Source organism: Chiloscyllium plagiosum, chromosome 26 (assembly GCF_004010195.1).
Source record: "Chiloscyllium plagiosum isolate BGI_BamShark_2017 chromosome 26, ASM401019v2, whole genome shotgun sequence".
Lineage (NCBI taxonomy): Eukaryota > Metazoa > Chordata > Chondrichthyes > Orectolobiformes > Hemiscylliidae > Chiloscyllium > Chiloscyllium plagiosum.
Window position 1 is genome coordinate 16,828,330 of NC_057735.1, and position 23,378 is coordinate 16,851,707.

General features: G+C 38.9%; 1 protein-coding gene across 9 annotated transcripts in view; it reads left to right on the plus strand.

The window, feature by feature from the left end:
* Positions 1-23,378, plus strand: part of LOC122563144 (TBC1 domain family member 30-like) — a 93,279-nt gene that overhangs the window by 24,979 nt on the left and 44,922 nt on the right. For 4 of the 9 annotated variants that reach the window (XM_043716603.1, XM_043716604.1, XM_043716611.1 and 1 more), the window contains 5 exons: positions 728-789; positions 939-1,010; positions 5,519-5,584; positions 9,576-9,701; positions 16,651-16,836. In XM_043716603.1, coding sequence (XP_043572538.1) covers positions 728-789; positions 939-1,010; positions 5,519-5,584; positions 9,576-9,701; positions 16,651-16,836 — 512 coding nt within the window. Of the gene's footprint in view, positions 1-727; positions 790-938; positions 1,011-2,364; positions 2,450-5,518; positions 5,585-9,575; positions 9,702-16,650; positions 16,837-23,378 lie in introns of those variants that run through there. The other 5 variants (XM_043716610.1, XM_043716609.1, XM_043716607.1 and 2 more) reach the window with 4 other exon arrangements.

The following is a 23,378-nucleotide window of genomic DNA, read 5'->3' on the forward strand; positions in this document are numbered from 1 at the left end:
TAGATGAAGTGAATAGTAAAGGTCTTTTCCTTAAGATGAGAGAGTTCAAAAGTAGGGGGCATATTTTTAAGGTGAAGGGAGAAAGATTTAAAAAGGATATTTAAAAAGGGGCAGCTTTTTAAAACAGAAAGTAATTAGTGCGTGGAGTGAACTGCCTGAGGAAGTGGTCAATCCAGGTACAGTTACAACATTTAAAAGACATTTGGATAAATACACAAATAGGAAAAGTTTGGAGGAATATGGGCCAAATGCAGGCAGATGGGATGAGTTTAGTTTGGGAACATGTTTGGCATGGACTAGTTGGATCGAAGGGTTTGTTTCCATATTCTGTATTGTATGATTCTATTATGCTGAGTGGCGAGGTGGAATAGAGTAGATGAGGCTCACATACAACACAGACTAGGTGGGCTGAAGGGCCTGTTTCTTCTTCTGTAAAATTCACATATCTCCATAACAATCACCAAAACTGATGTCCCAGGACACCCAGTGCATGCTTGGCTTGCAATCCAATATGAAATGTTTTTCATTATTTTCAATAAGTTTTATGGAGATTGAGTTACTCAACACCTCGGCAAGGCATCTCCCACAAACTCGACTGAACATTTTCACTCCATACTTTCCGTGTCCTTCCCATATTTTTGAAAACTTATTTTGTTCAAATTGGTTTGGAGAGTTAAGTTGCTTTTGATTTAATCTGATTGTACTATGTTGTTTATTACTTTAATAGGCGCTGATCCACGAGTGAAGGTTAACACCGAATGTTTGCCTGTACAAAATGAATTTCAGCAGGTTTGTTGTCAATTTATTATTCAGTGATAACTATGGGCATATGTAAATACTGTCATGTCAACAGTGAATAATGACTGGATAACTGAACTGTTGAACTATGATATCCATTCCAGTCATACCCTTTCTCATTCTCCCTATTTATCATTCAGATCCTTATGAACAATACCCCATTTTTTGGACAACAGTATGGGACAGCAATCTGTTCTGAGATATACCATAAGGTATCATTTTGTGTTGCACTTGATGTGGCAATTTGTTGCTTCCTTAGTTATAAAGTCAGATAATTGTAGCTGAGGCTGCATGAATAATTGTGCATCTTCGTATTTTATCAGATCACCATCGAGCAGGGAGTTTGACCCAATGTATCAAAAACTGTACTCAACATTATTGTGGTCTTAGATCAAACTACTACAATAAATATAAATGTTGTAATGAAATCCTTTTGCATTTGGCCCAATGACTTCATGGAGAAGGGTAAACCTTTCAAGGAGTTAATGTATGTCAGAATCTAACAGAACCAAATGTTACTTTCTTCTGATGTCAATAACAGTAAAATGAATGATCAGATAACACAGAAGAGACAATGGTCCTTTGAAGTGTTCACCAAGTTCACAATTATAAGCATAGACTCAGGGGATGCACAAAGCCCAAGATGAATCATTAAGATCTTCTTAGGATTAGGTAATTAAATCTCTTTGATCTTGGTTTTGAATCGAGGCCAGAATGCGAGAACCAGGCTCTCATATCTATATAAGGTAAATTAATTTCAGCAACATTAACCCTAATGCATGCAGGCTGATGGCTCAAAAACTGCATGCATTTGGACATAGCTTGGCAAAGAAAAAGCACAGTTAGTAGTCGCAGAAAAGATGTAGGCATAGTTGTTGTGAGAACTGGAAAGCAACAACAACAGTGTAAGGTTTTCAATGATAAACAGCTGAAGAAGTGCTAATTGGCGAAAGCAAAATCTATATTGTGGTCAAATTGGAATTGTTTTGAAGGAACTGAGTCTTACAGTTGAAAGGACCTGCTTCGGGGAGGAGCAATGCATGGCAGATATTTTTCCTTTGTCAAAATGGCAGGTGGCACACTTAGAGCTGGAAGTGTGAATGTACTTCCTGATACTTTAATTGGGAACTGAATGGAACTGTTTGCATGTGAAAACCAGCATATTGAGGCCCAATTTATAGACCTATAAATCTGCTTTAAGCATCTCAGATAGAAATTGATTGCCATAACTATTTCCATTAATATAAATTCGATCTAAAAGTCCATTTGATGCTCTTTTATAACATGAATTGATTCTAATAGTCATGGTCAGGCCTAATTGTAGAAAAACGGACTCAGTGAAGCTGAAATAATGTTAATTGAATGAACAAAATGGCATTGACCTCACATTCCAGACTGTTAGTGTTAAATGGTTATAGACATTGACCATGAATAATGTCCTCTGTATTTGACTTAACGGTACTCAGCCCTGTTTAGACTTAAATGAATCATTGAGATACACTTGCCAGTTAGGTTGACAAGACTTGAGGAGACACTCTCTACAAAATGCCTTGCTCTTTCAATAAGGTGCCACATAAATGACACATATCAACGTCCGTGGAATCAGAGGGTAATGAAGCATTATGGGCTGAAAAGTGGCTACAAATGGAGTGTAAGTATTAAGAGAAGTTCCCAATCTTAATCAATGATTTTGATTGGGAGACTTATTGCAAATTAACTACATTTACAGATGATACCAAACTAGAATGGTTAATAAAATTGAAGGACACAGCCCAGAAACTACAAACAAAATATTTCACTGTACCAGAATTTAATACAGTTAAGTATAAAATATTACACACAGGAAAGAAAAATGTGCAATATGGATGCCTTGTGACTAATTTTGAAATGCCTGAGGAGAAAATTGAAAGAGAGCTCGGACCCTCGATAGACTCAACATTTAACATGTCCAGCCAGTGCAGAACAATAAAATTCAAAGCTAACAGAACTGAAACAAAAACAGAAATTGCTGGGAACACTTTGCAGGTTTGGCAACATCTATGGAGAGCATTCAGAGTTAATGTTTCAGGTCAAATGATCCTTCCTCAGAACTCTGAGGACTGTTCTGAGGAAGGGTCACTGAACACGACATGTTAACTCCGATTTCTCTCCAAGATACTGTCAGAATTGCTGAGCTTTTCCAGCAATTTCTGCTTTTATTTCTGATTTACAGCATCCCCAGTTCTTTTAGTTTTTATTTAGAATGTTGAGCTGCATGACTAATAGGTTGGAGTACAAATGATCAAACTGTGTAGTGCTTTGGTCAGACCACAAAGCAAGTACCCTGGGCAGTTATCTGCAACAATGCAAGCTGTGTCTCAGTACATATCAATTTTATGTCATGTCAGAAAATTGATGCTTCAAGTCCCAATCCAGCAATTTGAATATTAACATCTGTGTTGGCACTCCAGTGCAATCCCCATGGAAGTGTTTTGGTTTGGATAAAACGTTAAATAATTTTCTCTGCCAGGTGAATGTAAAAGATCTGAGAGCATAATTTCAAAGAAGAGGAGTGAAATTCACCTTGTCATCCTGGCCAATATTTCTCACTCAGTCAAGAAAAGATTATTCCGTCATTATAACATTATTGTTCATGGGAGTTTGCTGTGCACAAATTGATTCCCATTCTTCCTACATTCCGACAGTGAAGATTAGCCTGGAATGCTACTTTAAATTAAAGACTGAATAAGGACAAGAGAACACTGCATTTAATGGGAAAAAGGAGAAGATGTGCCTTCAGGCAGAGTAGTCAACACCTTGCATGGACTTCAGAACTGAATGGTGAAAGGAGCATCATGATGCAGCAGTGAAGGGACCTTGGCATTGTTCCAAAGTGAGATATTAAAATGAGCCAGTTCCTATGATCTTGTGAAGTTATCAGGATTTGGAGTTTCAAGTCCAAAATACAAATTTTAAAACATTATAATTTAGATTGTTTTATTTCTTATACATTTAAGTTGACCATCAGATTCATTATAAATAGATTTCTGCAACAGAATCTTTTCATTACTTTGCTTTTGCCTTTAAAACTATCCTGCTGTAATTCAAGCCCAGCAAGCCTGATTGCTGCAGTAATAAGTGACTGTCTACCTTTCGCTTTTAGCACTCATGGGTCTTTTTCTCAACCCTATATTGCGTGGGTTATAGATTATAATTGCCTTTGTCAACTAGTCTGAATAAATAAATTCCTTCAGTTGTATTTATGACCTATTTCTTTTCTGCATCCACACAAACCTTCTTTGTCAAGATTCTGTTTGTGGATTTCTCTACTTGTGTTGCTGATCCTGCATTATTATGAGGTTACCAGTTGACCTTCTTAATTAGTTAGATTTTTTTATGGGTGGATTTTCCTCCCTTAACAAAGCTGAGATTGGCAGAATTAGCATTTGCATCTTAAAATTAGAATCCCTACAGTGTGGAAACAGGCCATTTGGCCCAACAAGTTCATGTCGACCCTCCGAAGAGTACGCCATCTAGACCCATTCCCCTACACCTATTAATCTACATTTCCCTTATCTAATACACCTAGCCTACACATCCCTGAACACTATGGTCAATTTAGCATGGCCAAATCATCCAAAATTCACATCTTTAGACTGGGAAGAAACCAGAGCACCCAGAGGAAACCACGCACTCCACACAGGCAGTCACCCGAGGGTGGAATCAAACCTGTGCCCCAGACACTGCAAGGCAGCAGGCTAACCACTGAACCAGCAGGCCATCCAAAAGGATGCCAATTAAGTTTGCTCTTGTAGTTGATTGCAATGCAAGTAAATTGTAGCTGCTCATAATATTTAACAAGTGGATGCAAACTGTGATATAAACAGATGAATATGACTTAAATCTGCCAATGTCTACCAGCCAAAACAAATTAAATTTAGCACGATGTCATTTGCAGATTGTCTGTTACTCCTGCCTGTAAGGTGTCAGTGTTTCCACTTCACATGTAATTGACTAACTGTAAATTTCTTTGAAACACCCTATGAGTGTTAACGGCACTATATACCTGCACTGTATTTATTTCTTCAAATATCACCCAATAAAGCCTCAAGGCTGAATATTTAATGGCTATGACAGTGGCTCACTTCACCAGTTGGATTCAGTGCCCTCTCCTGCTGTAGCCATTCTCAGGAAGCCCAATGGGATTTTCTCCCGATCTGACATTTTGTTGTCTGCTGTCGGGGATCATCCTGTGGTCTTCAGGGCTGAGGTGCTGCCTCCAAACAGCACGTTGAGTGTTTTATAAACTTAAAGACACTGAGTAGTCAGTTACTGAAAGGACTGGAAGGCTTGGAAAAACGCTTCAAAAAGGTGAAATATCAATGGAAACAGCTATTGTTTTTATTCAAGTAACACATCATTAAGAGTATAATCGCTCACTGGAGGTTGGAGATGAGAAATCTTTAAAAAATGAGTGGGAGTTGAGGTGGGGGGTAATTAACTGAACGGAGTCTGGGTAGTTTTGGTGGTTATGGAAGTTGTGTTAGACTGTTAACAAATAACAGATAATAACAAATCCAAAACCTGAAAAATATGAATCTGCCTTTTAAGCTTAGACTGTAAAGGAAACTGCATTCGACTGGCTAGCATCCATTAGCTGGTCGTAATGAAGCTGTGATTTAAACTTCTAAAGTAGACTATCTCCAGTTACTAATTCTGATCCTAAATGTATTGCTTTTAGTGGTTTGAGACCTGTCGAGCTATTGTTTGGTTACCAGCAGGAATTCCCAAGCGGTGGAGGCCAAGGGTAAGTGAGGAATCTCTCAACAACTTGGACTATGTCTGTGCTCTTACTGCTGCCCCATTGATACCCCAGAGCATTTGCTGTCTTGTTTTATGCTCTGCATTTTACAAAGAGGCATACAGTCTGTCATAACCTTGCTGCGACTGTTATTTATAATAACCTTTGTGCTGTTTTTCTGTTGAAGAAACATTTGTGGAAACCACCACTTTAAGGAGGAGAGTAAAATGGCAAATGGCTTTCATTACTATTATGTTCATTCCCTCTGTTTCCAGAAGTATTCTAAAGTAGCTGGTTGTGATGCCAGAATGGCAAATGAACATGAAACTCTACAGGATAGAAGGGGGCTATTCAGCCTAATGCGCCAGTACTAGCACCTGGAATTAATTACTTACTAGTTCCCCCTTCCTCTATTCTTTCCGTACTGCCCACATCTGTTCAGAAGTGGCAGGAGTACAATGCCATTTTAGCTGCCAGCCCAAGCCCTTCAATGAGTTTGGAGTCTGGATGACAGTGACAAATAAGCTTATTTGCTGCACTGCCCGTTATTTCAGTTTGCAGTCAGAAGGATTTCACATTTGTGTGCCACTCAAGTCACAAGCTCAAGTCACACTAATGCAGTTCAAACTTTTGTTTTTAGTGATATTATACCACAGCAGGTTTAAAACACATGCAAAGCCAACCTGAGTGGCCGCGCCTCACTGAGTGCTCTCTGACAGTAACAGCTGACTGATGAAGAAATTAAGCTGTATCTGGAAATACTTGAACAGAATTATTTCCTGTCGAAGTCAAACAGATTCATTTCTGCTGAGCATTAAGAAGCAATGGATTAAGCAAATTATGTTGGTGGATTTAAAACTAATTTAAAAATCACCATTTCTAACACTTGAGGCTTGTCTTGAATAATCAAGCAGGGATTATCTTGTAGCTTTATATCCATGCTGCTTTGAGAAGCATTGAAAGTAGGAAGGAGGATTAAGCTGTATTTTCTGGATTGTTGCTTAACCTATTAAATGTTAACTTAGTTCACAGGAACATTGGTATGTTGGTTTTTTGCCAAATGTGATGGAAAGTTTTTGCTTTGCAAGTGTTGATGTGTTGAATATTCTGGAGCATTACAAGTTGCAGGATCTCCCTGTTCTTGTCATCCTAGCCTCTTGCATATTCCGGATTTATTTCTACCACAATACTGTGACTGTGCCTTCAGCTGTCCAATCGCTGAAATTTCTTCTGTAAATTTATCCCTACATCTATCTCCTCCTTGAAGAAACTCGTTACGACCGTTTGTTAATCAAGCTTTTGGTCACCTGTACTAATAAGATTTGTTTGATAGATAAAGATCCCCTGGAATGTCTTGGGATGTTTAATTATATTAAAGGCCCAATATAAATTTACTGTTATTGTCTTTTAATTTAAAAATTTCAGTTGGCAGCATTTTTAATAAAAGTGATTACTTGTACTTCTCTAAATCAGAGATTTAAAATTATTGCTTCAGGAGCTACAAAATTGTCAGTCTCAAAATAAAGAAAATGCTTAATGACCAAACATTAGCTTGTTATACAATATTTCCACAACTGTTATCCTCACTTAAAGTCTGCTGTTTCTTGATCTTTTCATCACAATCTGTTTTATCCTCCTGTATTTTATTAAGATTGTTGTTTGTTACAGAGGAGAAGCATAGCATGTGTGCATGAGAGAGGATGCTAGACCAGTAGCTAAGAGAGAAAGGGATTGAAGGATATATTCACGGGATTAGATGAAGAGGATTGAGAGGCTGGTGATGTGGAATGTATGATTCAGCCCATGTTGACCCAAGCTGATGTTTCTAACCTGTAAATACTTTTTTAACATTGTAATAGCATTCCTGTAATTGCCTCCCTGAATGCTTTGGCCTTGTTATTCTTAAATTCAAATCTCGGCATCCTGTACAGACTTCTTCTCCCCTGCATTCTTGCTTTGTTCAAATCAAGGCAAATTTTGTACCAAATTTATCTCCTTTCTCATTGGAGAAAACTGTAACTCTTATTTTCTTCAAGTTTCTCTTCTACTTGCAACCCTCTGGACCTTAATGTTTAACAGTATTTAAGTATTGTTTTATCTCACTTGTTCTTCTATTTTCAACCAGGGGTGTGCAATACAATAAACCACTTTTATTTGGTATTCTGCCAGAATTTAATATTTTTACTTCTTTCAGGCAGATAGGAATGTCAGCCTACATGCACGTCATATTCATTGCACAGTTTTGTTTGCAAGCGCATGCTGCACTTGTGTGGACGCATTCTTAATTGTGCTTCATCCTACTAATATCCCTTAAAAATGCTGAAGCTGCGATACAGGTTATATAGCACAGATCAGTCTATTTCAACTTGCACAAACCTTTAAACAGATTCCTCTAAAGCCACATTATTGTGTGTTTTGCTAGACTGACACTTCTGAGCACCTTTAACCAATGTCTTTGCAGAAAGATGACCTGCGCGGGTCAAAAGCAAATTCACACAAGTTACAAAATAGGCCATGATTATTTTGGAATGAGATGGTTAATTTGCTTTAAAAATGAAGGAATGAAACCTGGTACTGAGCTGATAAGATGAATATTACGGAAATGACTAAACAGTTCAATCCCCCCCCCCAGCCACCATCACCGAGACTCCTGTCCAGCAACATGTTAACATTTAGATAGATTAACTTAGAAATGTTTTCACAATAATTGTGGCAAAAGCGGATTTAATTTCTAACTGTAACGAAATGCCACAAATTATTCTTGCTGTATGGATGTGCATCCAATGAATTTGATTTACATATCATTAATATGGCAGAAAAATATTTTTAAAAATTGATCTGGTTCAATTTTCGGCCTTCTCGCTGACTCAGTTGAAGATTGTGGAGAATATAAAAGTAGTGTTTATTAAAACGTTCTCTTGTAGAATTTTCCATAACTCAGAACAAACTGCATTAAGGGTAACGTTGTATTAAGCATAATACAAAGTCCTGCAATATAAGCATTTTCATCCATCAATGAGCTAACCGCTGATAACCACAACACACAAAAGTGGACAAAAGACTGAATGAAGCTGGCTCCTACATGCACAATTATTTTTGTTTTTTGAAGTTGCAGAAACAACTGGGTCTCAACGTTCAGCTGACACACAAATTACTTGGCTTTATCGCTGCAGTTTGAGATTATCTGAACCCTTTGATTTGTTGACAGCATTGTACTGGTTCCATTTTATTGTCTACATGTTGGTGAACTCGAAGCAAAAGAGTTGGTACTATCCCTGAGAGTTCATCCCAAGTTGCAGTTGTACTTGAGCTGAAAAGTGCCAGTTCTCTGATTGACTGGCAGTGGGATCCTTATCTTCAAAACCTTGGGAGTTGCTGAATTGCGTTTTAATCTTGTTTGGCCTCCTGAAGAAAATTGTGCAGGTGATGCCATCAGCAATGAAGTGAACTGCACTGTGGCCATTAAATTCAGCCTATGAATTGTTTTGCATGACTATCCTAGACTGCAGTTAGAGAATAGCACTGTTGTTTTTTCCAGCTCCATTCTCAACCAGATGAAATAGCGTGAGCAGGTTACTGCCTGCCCAATCAGTCTTCTATGAAGAAAATAAATCATTCACGACAAAATGTGAAGTTTTCTGAGAAGGTACAGCTGAACCATGTAACAGTTCTATGCTTTGCTTCCTGTTTATGTCCAGTTTGAAAGCCTCACCACCTAGTTCCTGTGTGGATTCTACCTGATTGATGTTTCTTATGCTGCCTGGAATACTTATTAGAAAACAGATTGTTCAGTGTTGTTGGTTTAATATCAATGGCTTATAGTGACTTTATAGTTATTCTCTAATCAGTCTGTTTAGGGATGTTAATACACATGTCTGGTGCAGATGGGACTTGAACCTGGGCCTCCTACTCCGAGATAGAGACTTGTGCCGCATGAGCCCTTTGTTGTGACGTTGTAAGCTTGTTAAAACTCTGTTTATTAAATGCCCTCTTGTAGGTTTGGATAACGTTGGCAGACCATCACCTTCAAAGTATCTCCATTGACTGGGAAAAAATCAAGCATTTTTTCCTTAATGAGCAAAGAAACCCAAATGAGGATGCATTAGGAATCCAGATAGACAAGGTAAGCAATCAGTAACTGAACTTTGCCATAATTCCTAGTCATTAGTGTGAAGATAATTGGAGTTGAATGTAAATTAACATGAGACCAGAAATTAAAGGTAGACCTATTTAACCTCTATTGTAACATTAAGTTGTCACAAGAAGAAAATTGACAATGAAGTGGCTAGATCTACTGCTGTGCTGCACCACAGCGTGCTACAGCATGAGTATATAGTCAAATAAAAGTCAAGATTAAAAAATAAAACTTTCAGTCACTAAATAAAGAGTCATTTTTGACAGGAGCAACATTTCAGAAATGTTTAAGTCCACCCTCTTCCTCACCTCACTGCTGCTGATTTGATGGGTAGATTATTTCCAACAAAGTCCTCTTCCCCAGCTATTTCCCCACAAAAGAAACACAAAACAAACTTTGTGTTTGGCGTTACCCATTGATGTGAACAGACACAAGGAGCTGAATAGCTGCATTAAATAATGTACCAAAGAAAAACAGAAATTGCTGGAAAAACTCAACAGGTCTGGCAGCATCTGAGTAGAGAAACAGAATTAATGTTTCAAGTACAGTGATGCTTCTTTGGAACAGTTCTGAAGAAGGGTCACTGGACCCAAAACGTTAACTCTGCTTTCTCTCCAGAAACACTGCTGAGTTTTTCCAGCAATTTCCGTTCTCATTTCTGATTTCCAACATCAGTTCTTTAGTTTTCTTTGTGATTAGTGAACTAACTCCTCTTGAGGACCTTGAGGTGGTGAGCCAGCACCACTGTGACTGGGAAGCTTTCTGAAAGTCACTGTCTTCGGCAGGAGGGAAATGAGATTTAGCGGAGTTGATCCCACCAGTGAGAGCAGGGACAGAGCAGCAAACAGGGTGATTACAGCAGTAACACAGACCACCAGGATGGCTACAGTATTAGGCTACACAGAGGAATTATATGTTGCTTCCCTTGAAAACTATCCTCAACAGTATTAATCAGCAAACCTTGCAGACTTGAATGAGCAATTGGTGGCGGAGGGGAAGGGAGACATGGTGAGTGACTTTGGGGGTTGGGTGAGTGAGTGAGTAAATGACTGATTAACAAGGGTCATGGGTGAATGAATTACTTGGGTGGCTGTTGAGTGAGTGGTCATAAACCGCCCATTCCCACAAAACCACATCCACAAAGCATGCTGGGAGAGAAGGAAATCATCGACTGAAGGAAACCCACTTCCCACTGAAATTTTTACATGAATCCTGTCAGGGCCATCTCAGAGTGTGCCCCATTAGAAATGGACCAAGGTGAGTGTGGTTGAAATACTCCCTGGTCCTCACCCCTTACCTGCTGATCAGTACTAGGGTGCTGTGTCTTTTTCTGTCTCTAGTGCTGCTTCTGAGCCAAAAGGGAAAAACAAAGGTGCTGCTTGGCACTTTTTAATAATAATTTTGATTAATTACTCATTCAAAATACTTTATTGCTTTGGAATAATTTTTTTTCTGAAATTCATGTTAAGTCTTGTGGTAGATATTACCTTTCTAAAATTTGCTCGCTAGTTCCCGAGAAAAAGGAAAGTTGAAATGTGCCCCCCTCCCTATTCAAACTATTGAACAATCTTTCTCTAAGTGATAGAGGTCACTGGCTTAGAAGGTGCTTGTATGTCTCCAGGAGGGTCTTATGTGACCAAATCAGATTGTTTTGTATATCTGAACTTCATAGGTGGCTTAAGAGTTGCTATTGAGGCAAGACTGAGGGAGAGAATGGCTATTTCATTTGCTGACAGTGATATCTATCAAGTTTGTAAAGTTGGTAAAGCTGATTTTATGAATAATTTTAAAAGGAAGTTGCACAAGTGCTTGAAGATGAGGAAATGAGGTTTATGGATCTGAATTGATTGTTCCTTCAATAACCAGGCATGACTGGCCAAAGGGTTTTCTTTTTGCTGCTAGTTTTGCTGATTTTGTGAAATGGACTGTTCTGTCTTGGATGATGTCAAGGTTCTTGAGGGTTTTTTGTGGCTGAGTGCATCCAGCAAAAGCCCCGTTACTTCTGATGTCAATCAGCATCAAGGAATCACTTGGAAGGTATTGACCTACTGGTGTGACCTTGTAACCTTGGTGTTGATGTGGCCAGTCTATTAAGCATCTGATCTGGGATGAAAATGTACTGGGTTTTAAATATTTGGCGTCTTTCTACATATCTGTCTTCCTATGTCAAATGACTCCAGGGGATGTTGTCAAATATTTTTACTTGATCCCTGATAGCCTTGAACTCACTTTTACCTTTAGAGACATACTCTCGCAAATGTTGCCTTGAACTGAAGTGTTCTCACTTCTCATCTTTTGTCTGGCATTTGGTTTTCTTGAGAATCTGCTTGGGTTATATCTAGATCATAGCTGGGATCTGGGATTGGCAGCCTGTGATTCTGATTGGAACTGAACTGAGAATTGGTGAACAAATTATTGATGCATAGCTGTCCCTTGATGGAACAATGACTCCTTCCAACATCTTGCCTGGGGATTTGCCAAAAATATACAGATTTCTAATCATGAAGGGAATCAAGGATTATGGGGGATAAAACAGAAAAGTGGAGTTGAGGATTATCAGATCAGCCATGACTTCATTGAATGGTGGAGTCTCGATGGGCCAAATGACCTACTTCTGCTCCTATACCTTATGGTCTTATAGTCTGATGGGACAGTAGTTGTCTGTATTAGACTTTTTTGTTGCATACTTGCGTAATTGTTCATGTAGCTGGTTATATGCCAGTGCCACAGTTATACTGGAATGGCTTGGTTAAGAAAGTAACAAACTCTGGTGCTCGGGTCATCTCAATACAACCATACTTTACACCTCAGCCCATAGCGTTCATTGTATCCAGTGCCTGCACTTCATGAGGCATGAGCTAGAATGGCTGGTTATTGGTATCTATTGTGATAGGACCTCAGGAAGGGACTGAATAGTTCCTCTTGGCACTTTTGATGAAGCCAGTTGCCCTGTGTTTTACATGTACCTACTGGGCAACACCATAGTTAAGGATAGTTTCAGGGAGCTTCCTGCTCATACTTGTTGCTTAATTGACCACCACCATTCTCAACTGGATCAGAGAGTAATAATGAGATTTAGCTGATGTGTTTGTTGTAGAATCACTTAGCTCTGTTTATATTGTTTGGGTTCTGGTATTTAGCACGCAGCTATGTTATACTTTCCTGGACGATGGTGCTTCTGTCTAGCTTTGTCTGGAGTTTTTACCCACCCCATTGAATCAGTGTCATTTTCCATGCTTTGAGGTTACAGATTGTTCTGTATAACTTTGTTGCTGCTGATGATGATGGTGATCACCTGCACATGATCATCTGCACCTTATAGTGCCAAATGTGTCTGCAAGTTACAAAATATTAAGGACAAACATCTGAAAGCAGATTATCTGCCCCATTGACTAGATAACGATGGACAAGTTGGAGAACTGGCACAGAATTGTAAGGAATATACAGCACAGAAAGAGACAATTTGAACACTTAACCTCTGCCGTCTTCTTGTCTATCATCGATTCTAATGACCACAGCCATTCCTGTGGTATTGGGTTCCACATTTTCACCAGACTCTGTGCAAAGAAATTTCTTATGAATTCCCTATTTGGCAGGGGACTTTTGTGTGGATGGCCTCTAAATTTTTCCCCTCAAGTGTTTATCAAAAACTTACCTTTGACAATTGTAAAAATTTTTCTTAGATCCATTCCTCTTCAAAAGAAGAGTCTGTTTATCCTTTGCTGCTAAGCATGACTTTACATTTCTAGACCAAGACATTTTTAAAAAATTAGATCATCTCTCGTGCCTGTAGTATGGCAGCCAGAACCATACACTGTTCCTGATGGAAGAGGATGAGAATACTTAGCGCTTGACAGACTAAATCTCCTTAGCAAGTGTTCACAGGGTTTGGATATTCTTCGCCTCAACAATGCTCAACTCAGCACCAGCATCAAATGTAGCAAAGTAGATTGTGATAACAGAAATTGTGATGTTGTTTGACAACTGTACTTCCCATCATTATGAAGGATTGGAGACATTTTACAACTTTTGCTGGCTTATTCTTTTTGGGGTTTTATTTTGTAGCTTTTGGGGTTTTGAAAGTACCAGTCATGCTTTTAGGAAGGACCTGGATACATTAATTTCAGTGAATATTCTCAGTGTTACAAGTTGATCGAAAAGCTGACTTTTCAATGAGATGTCAAACTGAGGTCCCATTTGTCTGTCCAGTTGGAAGTCAAAGATTCCATCTCCAAGAAGAGCAGAGGATTATGCAGTGTCCTGGCCTATCCCTGATCTATCGCTCAATTAACAGTGAACAAATAGGTTAGGTGGGCATTACCATATTGTTAACTCCTTTCATAGTAAACAATGTTGGTGGAACTCTGATTTATTAATTCATAGCATGTGGGCACTGCTAGATGACCCAGTATTTATTGCCTATCCCTCGTTGCCCTTGAGAAGGTGGTGGTGACTTGCTGACTCCTCCACATGGGGTGGGCACTCCAGGATTTTGGTTTAGTGACACTGAAGGTATGGCAATATATTACCAAGTCAGGATGGTGGGGAACTTGCATGTGATGGTGTTCTCATGCCCTTGGCCTTCTAGATGGAAGTGGTGACATGTTTGGAAAATGCTGTGCAAGGAGTCTTAATGAATGTTTGCAAGATGGATATTCACCTGTACAGAAATACAATGTTTACCTCCCTGTAAGTCACATTCAGGGATTTTTGTACGATTGAATTATATTTATTTTAGATTTTTAGATCCCTCTAATGCTAACTTTGTAATTATAAATTTATATTTTGTTGGCATTTACCTGAGTGTCTCAGACTCTTTATTTCTGTTCAGAATTTAAAATTGATGTGACGCTGGGTGAGATTTTCAATAGTATGTGAACCCTCAGTGAGAAAGCAGTGGGCTGTGGCATACATAACCTTATCGAAGAAACACACAATGCCACTACAAGGAACCTTATCATTAAAAGATAAATAGAAAATGCTGCAAGTACTCAGCAGGTCAAGCATCGTGTGCAGAAAGGGAGAAACTATGTTAATGTTACAACTCGTCAGAACTGAAAGGTCACCAGCCTGAAAAATTATCTTGATATCTTCCTGTGTACACAGTGCCTAACCTGCCGAGTATTCCAGCTTTTTCCATTTAGCTTACAGATTCCCAGCATTGGTGCTATTTTGCTTTCACACCAAAATACTTGTTATCAGCAGTTTCGCACTCTGATATCAAGAGAGGATTGTGAAACATCAGTACATGCATATTTATTTTCCTTTATAGCCTTCAGCACTGTGTGACCAGAATTCAGATAAATAAAGCTGCCTTTGATAAATTGCATGTTGTTGAGGATTTTGGAGTCAGCCTGGAGGCAATTGTGTTTTGCTTCATTTGTGTTTGAATATATTAGCCTTTCATTTCACTCTGGAGTACCTGTGATTGTTGATAATCATTATAACTTTCCAGTGCAAGTGATGATTTTGTGATTTTTTAAAAAAAATTTAGAGTATTATGGAGGGAAAGCGAGGCTGCGGAACGAGATCAAACAACTGACACAAACAAGATGGGACAAAGGATTCCCTTCCATAATTCAATGAAGTGCACCATTTCTCTTAGCTCAGACAGGTCTCATAACAAGATAATACATCAAAAGATTGCTGTATCTCTGTGGCCTGGATTCATAAAAAGGCAGATGTTTCTACATGGTCGCTATGGTAACTGCCAAGCCCTGGGGAAGTTGCAGTCCATGCTGAGTGGCTCTGATGCTCCTAGTGGTGCAATTAAAGGAACATGTTTTACAATCACAACCCAAATTAAAATAATCACTCTCATCTGGTTAGCATATCCCCCCCCCCCCCAAAACTCCCTGTAAAGATATCTTACCCCCTCCTCCTGCTTACCCCCCAACCACTGACAAAGATTATTTCCCACAATTTGGACTAGCTTCATTTCCGAGGTGGAAAGCACACTGTACAGCAAATGGAAATAAAGAGCAGATGTTACAAAAAAATGAAGCATTAGCCGAAGAAATGTGAGTAGTGGAATCATAAGCATCTGAAATTAGAGGAAACAGATGAACATTGTAGGTCTGTGTGTATTTTCTGCTCTTCAGATCACACCTCTTCCTCAGCACATTATATTGCTTTCATTTTCATATTATGGTTTATAGTCTGCATAATGTAAAATGATTGGTGAAGGAAGGAGAAGCAGTGTGAGGAGAAACATCCTTAATGCAGCAAGAAGGAGTGCGGTTGTGATGTATTCAAACGTGACTGTCAAAAGGAAATCGGATGATTACCTGAAGATAAAGCATTTTCATGGTTTCAGTGAGGAGTGGGCTGAGCTGAGTTGCTCATGCAGTGCGCTAGTACAGATTTAATGGACTTAATGGCCGCTTCCAATGTTGTAACTAATCAATAAGACCAAAAGATGTAGGATTAGAAGTAGGCCATTCAGCACATCAAGTCTACTCTGCCATTTAATGAGATCATGACTGATTTGATCATCTTCAACTCCACTTTCTTGCCTTTTACCCATAATCTTTGATTCCATTACTGATTAAAAATCTGCTTATCTCAGCCTTGAATACACTAATGGGATGCCTTGACCACCATCTGCAGTATAGAATTTCATAGATTCACTACCCTCTGAAAGAAGAGGTTACTCTCATAACATCATTAATCTCACACATTCAGGCTGAGGCTGAATAGAAATGTATGAGTAAGAGGCATAGAGAATTTACCTTTGTATGTGTAAAGTTTGGAGAGTTGCAGGAGAATGTAGAGCAGAATTGGGAGAAGATGGGAGACTATCTCTAAAATCTGTGGCACTGTCTAAATTGAGGCAGAGGAAACTATAATGAACAACATGATAAGAGATAACCGCATTGGTTTGTCAGAGCTCAAAGAGAAAAACTAATTTTGTCTTCCATGGATTTCTTGATTCCAGGACCTGCGTCAGTCCAGCTTGAACCATTACAGTGGCACTGATGTGGAACAGTTCCACAGTGCACTGAAACGACTTTTACTCGCCTATGCTAACTGGAATAAAAGTGTTGGCTACTGTCAAGGTTTCCTAATACCAGCAGCAGTCATTCTGAAGGTGATGGAAAGAGATGAGGGCAATGCGTTGAAGGTAGGTTGAAATGGCTTATATATTTAGGAAAAAAAATCACATTTTTGTTAGCTTTTTTCCATTTGTAGCTCATTTCCTCTCCCCAGCTTGTGGTTATTTGGTATTAGCCTGCGTCTTATACTTGAGAGATGGGAATACCCCTCATGCTGCAAGCTAAGCACCATAATCATCATCTTACTAATCTGTACATCTCCTTGATGAGCAACAACTTAAATTTATACAGTGCCTTTAAAGTAACAGAACATCCCAAAAGTGTTTCATAGGCGTGAATACCAAACAAAGTGTTATGCAGATGTTCATATTTTACCCATATAAATATGTAGTTGAGTGACATCAACATTCATGAAACTCAGCACCATCCAGGACAAAGCAAATCCATAACTTGACCAGCTAGAAGGAGGAGGGTAGTCTATTCCCACAGTGCTGTTTGGAACAGATATTCCCACAGTGCTGTTTGGATGATGTTCTGGAGCTTTGACCCAGTGATACGGAAGGCATGGCAACATATTTCCGAGTCAGGATGGTGAGTGACTTGGAGGGGAACTGGTAGGTGTGGTCTTCCCAAAAATCTGCTGCCCTTGGCCTTCTAGATGGTAGTGGTCATAGGTTTGGAAGGTGCTGTCGAAGGCAATTTCTTTTAATTCAGTCATGAGATTTGTGTGTCATTACCTTGGCCAGTCCTTGGTTGCGCTTGAGAAGTTAGTGAACTGCCTTCTTGAAAGACTCCAATCCAAAAGTGTAGGTAAACCCACAATGTCATTAGAGAGGGAAGATGGTCTGTATATGTGCTGCTTCACTCGTCCTGGATCATAAACGTGGTAGTTCTTTCCTAATAGATAGATCTGTCTAAGTGACATGGAACTGCATCATAATTCGGGGCCCAAGAACAAATAAAAGTAAGGATAGATGATCTAAACTTGATCAAAGAGGACTTTAAAGGATGCAAGTACTGAAGAGTAGTGGGATCAAAGGTTACGTACATGTAGCATTCTCAACCTTTTAAATTTAGTTTACACGATAATTCAATATGGACGTTCTGATAGGTAGGCTATCACTGCACCACAAGATCCCATGTATGGAATTGCTTTAGCTGTCAAGTCAGACCTATGCCAGTCAATGAGACAGAAACCAAGAAATCTTTCTTTGTGGACAGAGTTTATTAACTTCTGGAACCTTCACACATCAGTCCCATCAGTTAGCCCTTTATATCTCTATATAGTCAATTAATTAATCAACTAACCCCAATCACCACTTAACAGCTTGCTGTATTAATATTTGTAATGTGACCAGCGTCATTGTGGTCAGCCTGTAATTCCTTCCAAAGAGGGGGCTCCTGTGGTGCAGTGGTAGCGCCCATACCTCTGAACCAGGCAGCCCAAGTTCAAGAATACAAAGACAGAAATTGCTGAAAAAGCTCAGTGGGTCTAGTAGCATCTGTGGAGAGAAATCGGAGTTAATATTTCGGGTCCGGTGACCTTTTCTCAGAGCCCAAGTTCAAGTCCCACCTGCTCCAGTGGTGCGTAATGATGTCTTGGAACAAGTTAATTAGGGAGTAAGTAAATAATTTAGAAGAATAATTCTTTCCAAGTGGCAGGCAGGAAGACCATGGGAATTTCCTAGTCAGCCTCCTTCAGACGTTAATAACAAACCACAGCAATACTTTGCTCATAAGCATGGACAAAACCGATAGCCCATTGCCCAACCTTTGGAAATGAAGATGGGAGAAAACAAAGTGTGGCAAAGAAATGCTTCAATGTGAATTACTGATTTATCTTGAGCGAACTGAACAGGGACTAGATGGGATAACATGATACATTGTTCAGTATCATCAACTGCTCATAAGGAATACCATTTTAGTTTTGTAAAAGTCCACAGTTCACAGATATACAGGCTGATAACTGTTTGTTTATCAGATGTTAACAGATCCCTGAAGGCCCCAAAGTGACAAGAAGTGGTAGACTTTTCAGTCTGGAAGTACAACAGGTGCCATATTGGGAAGACAAGGAATATCTTCTTATCACCACATTTACATAGGCATTTCAATTGCAAATGTTACAGCATGGGATAAACCTTCCTGCTTAATTTAAAACCAGCAACACAGAAAAGATTTATCCCATGCAATAATCTGTAAAAATTCGAGTGAGGACTACTTAAATTAAAATTAACAACTTTATATCTTAAAGTATAACAGAGAATAATTAACTAACCACTATTTACAATTTCTTTCTCTAACCTATCTTCTCCTTTGCTTCTATAATACTGGTCCGATAAAACTCCCAATTAAGATTTACAAAACAACACTTCTTATCTCAAAACCAGGCAGCTGTAGGTTCTTGTCTTCGGATCTTTGTGTCTTCTTTTCCCCTTGTTAGGAATTTCTGTATCACAGGTTACTGATTGAAAAGGTACTTTTAAGAGAGATCGTTTTTCAAGCAGTCTGGTATGCTAGGATTGGCAGTTCTCATCTCAACTGTTCAATTTTCCGCCAGTCTTATATCCCAGAGCACTGGGTTATGTCATTGCCTTTTAAGATTGTCAATATACTCAATTCAAACTTTATTGGTACTTGGTATTTTTATCGGCGTATAATTTAAATTGATTGGCCGAATTTGAATTTGTTTTTGTCTTCAGGCAATGAACTACTCGAATTGTTCAACCCAGTGTTACATGCATTGTTGCCTTATTGAGAACACTTGGTGCTGTGTCCGGTAGTTCTGCTGCTTTTAACTTTCTTAAAGGTAACACAGATAAGATCTTTAATTCCTGTTTTAGCAGTCCAACCCCTCCCTCTCTCCAAAATGTTGATTTGACTCAGTAAAACCAGTTCTGAATGTGGAGCCAGGGTGAGCAGGCATATACATCAACAGGAAAATACATTTAAGAGTGCTCAATTGTATTCGTTTGCCACTCCAACCTCTCTTCATTCTCCTAGCCACTGACTCCTCCAACTTCACACCTTCTTGAGTCCCAATTTTACAGCTCACCCCAGACTCCATGCTTTTAATGTAGTCCTCAGATCCTGGGACCTCTGGCTCCTAATTGCCTGATTTTTATTCACTTTATAAGCCACTCCATTGCAATAACTTTGGGGTGGTGGAGGACCCCTTGATTCACACCATTCCAATATAGAGTTGTGCTCTAGATCACATGAAGTGAGAAGTGTGGATTTTTACCCTTTTAATATTTATATATATTTTTGCCAGTATTTTTCTCAATGAGGATGCAGCATCTTGTGGAATTCGACTGACAAAGTTGTTTATTCAAATCACCACTGAACTGCATAGCTAAGGACTTTGATCGTCAGTCAGACTGAGAAATTGCCAATGACGTGTTCACGAACTGAACTGATTCCCTGCATTGCAGTTCTATCTGTAAACCAGTCCCAAAGCAGACCCCTGCAACGTACCAGACTGCAGCTCTGCTCTCATTTATTAAGACATTGACTTTAAATCATATAAACTGTCAAAGCCATATTTGGCTATGGTTGTGACTGTTTTGCTAAAAGTAAATTTGGAAAAGAAAATTATTCTGGTCAGTTTTGTGGTAACATGGGCTGTTCATCCCTTTGAGCATGTTTTACCATTCCATGAAGCCATGGCTGATTTGTGCATTGATTCTCTTTGGTCACCTGTGAGCCATTCCTTATTGCTTTCATTTGACAAAAATATATCGAGTAAGTCCTGAAACTTCAAATTGACCTCACATTTCAGCCTTTTTTCTGTCTGAGTTCCAGATTGTGTTATGTGAAATAGATGTTTTCTACTAATACCCTTGAATGCCCTCATGCTGATTTTGAATTTCAGTCTTCTCATTCTGAACATCCACACTGAGGGAAGTCAATTCTCTGCATCACTTCTATCGAGCCTCTTGTCTCTTTGTCTCCTTATTGAATCCCTTTACCATTTGAAATGCCTTGGTCAGAGCAGCCCGTCATTTTCTAAGGTCAAGGACATATAAGCCAAGGTTTAGCAGTGTGCTCCCATTACTTACTGAGCAGCACCATTCTGATGAATCTGTGCTGTACCCACTCACGATTCAGGATAGCATTCTTGTGGTAGAGTACCGAAAGTTGATTGCATTCTCCAGTTGGGGTTTGATGAAAGTTGTGTACAGTAGAGCAAACATTGTCTCCATTGTATTCTGAACAGTTGAACTAAGGCCAACATGCCACACAGCTTTCTGATATACATTAGTGGCCTGAACTTGGATATATAGGGCAGAATTTCAGAGTTTTCAGATAACACGAAAATGGTGACACGTTTTAGTCAAAGAATAGGAAAAGCAATGTAAACCGAAAGGTAGAATTTAAAAAGGGTCTAAGAACTGAGAAACTTTGAGCTGTATGTACACAAATCCTTAAAGGTGTCAGGACACAACAAGGAAATAGCTAAAGTCAGATATTGGATCTTTGGCTTTCTTAATAGAGGCATAGAGCACAAAAGATAGGAAATTATTCCAGAACCTGTTTCTCCTCAGCTAGGATATTTGGTTATTTCTGGGCATCACATTCTAGAATGGCTTTCAAGGGCTGTGAAAGGATGCACACGGTATTGACGAAAATGGGCCCAGAAAAGAAAGTGTTTAGTTATGAGAAGAGACAAGAGAAATGTTGGTTTTTCTCCTTAAAGCAGAAAATTCAAAACCATGTAAGCTTTTAATAGTGCAAATAAGCAGAAACTATTTCTGGTGGCAGAACAGTCAATAACCAGAGGGCACAGATTTAAAATAAGTGGCAAATGTTCCAGAGGCAAGACTGGAGAACTTGTTTTCTTCAGTGAGTTTTTATGAGCTAAAATGCATGATGTGTAAGTGTGCTTAAAACAGATTTTGTCATAATTGTCACAAGGAAATGGAAAAATACAGATACTTGAAGGCGAAGAAATAGCAGGTCCACAGGGAAAAACAGTGGAGTTGAACTAATTGGATGATGCTTTCAGAAACCTGAAACAGTTATGACAGGATGCTTGGACATTTTCTGCGTTGTATCATTGTGTGGTCCTGATTGTCTGATTACCTGTACTCTAGCTTCTAATGATTTATGTACACCGTCATGCAAATCATTTCACTTCGCTACCTAATCTCCCCATATTTAGAAAAAAAGTTCCAATTTCTTGGTCTTGGATCCAAAGTGAAGAATTCTGTACTGTATATTGAACTTCATTTTTAAAAAAATAATTTCATGCCATATGAACATTACTGCCAAGTCTAATATTTATTGCCCTATGCATAATCGCTCAGGAATAAAAGCTACTAAGAGGCCACCTTGAACCACTGAACCCTTTGTGGTGCAGGTACATAAACAAGTGTTGTTCAGGAGTTCTGTGATTTTGACCCAGCAACCGTGAAATAGCAGTGCTATAGTTCCAATTCAGAGTAGTGTCATTTGGAGGGGAATTTGTAGCAGGTGATGATTCCATATAATTGCCGTCCTAGCCCTGGCTGGTAGAGGCCACAGATGCTGTTATAGGAGCCTTACCAGTTGCTGCAGCCCATTTGATAGATTGTACACATTTTGGTCATTATGCAGCTGTGGTGGGGGTTTAAGCTGCTGGAAGTACTGGTAACGAAGGGTTTTTGGTGCCAGATGGTGTTGAGTTTTTGAGCTTCTTGGGTATTGTTACATCTTAGCTAATATAACTACAGAAATATTCATAACTGCAGTTTGTATCATTTACAAACTTGGATGTGTGCATCTAACTGTTTATTCAAGTCATAGATATATATGAAGAAGATCTGACATTTCAATTTGAACATTACTTGTCGTGTTTGACAGTATGTGGACTCACCTTTTTTTCTCATAATCACGAGTGGAACATTACCTAAAGCCTAATGGCAGTATCGAAAGATACTTTACTGTCAACTATGCTGGTGATCACATCAAAATCACAAACTAGATTATCCAACCGTCACTTAGCTTCCCAAATAAATGTGACCTCTCTGCGTAACTCCATATTAGTCCAACTGCTCAGTCCCTCTCCCCTTGATGACCTATTGTGGTAACATCCCAAGAGGTGATGTTAAATTAACAGATTTGTAGTCAATTGACTTCTTGCTCCCTCTTCTTAAAACATTTTAAAATTTTCTTTTAATCCAATGACATAATCTCAGAATCTAGAGATCTTTAGAAAACTGTTTTATCTCGCCACAATTTCTCACTTTGTATGGAAACCATCTGGTCCTGAAAATTTATTGATCTTAAAATCCATGATTTTCTTCATTTTTTTAAATAAAGCATTACTATAAATTCAGTAACTTTGAATGGCATCGTGGTAATACCACTGGGATGGTAATCTCGATCCTTAGACAGATGTTCTGGGGACATGGGATTGAATTCAACTGTGGGCACTGGTGAAATCTGAATCTGAAAAAAATACCAAATGAAAAGGCAGCCTAATGGCATCCATGGAACCACTTATCAAGTGTTGCAAAATTCTATCTACTTCAGTAAAGTTTTTTAGGGAAGAAAGTCTATCATCTTTATCTCGTATGGCCGACATATAATTCTAGATACCAGAAAATGTGGTTTGCTCTTAACCGCTCTC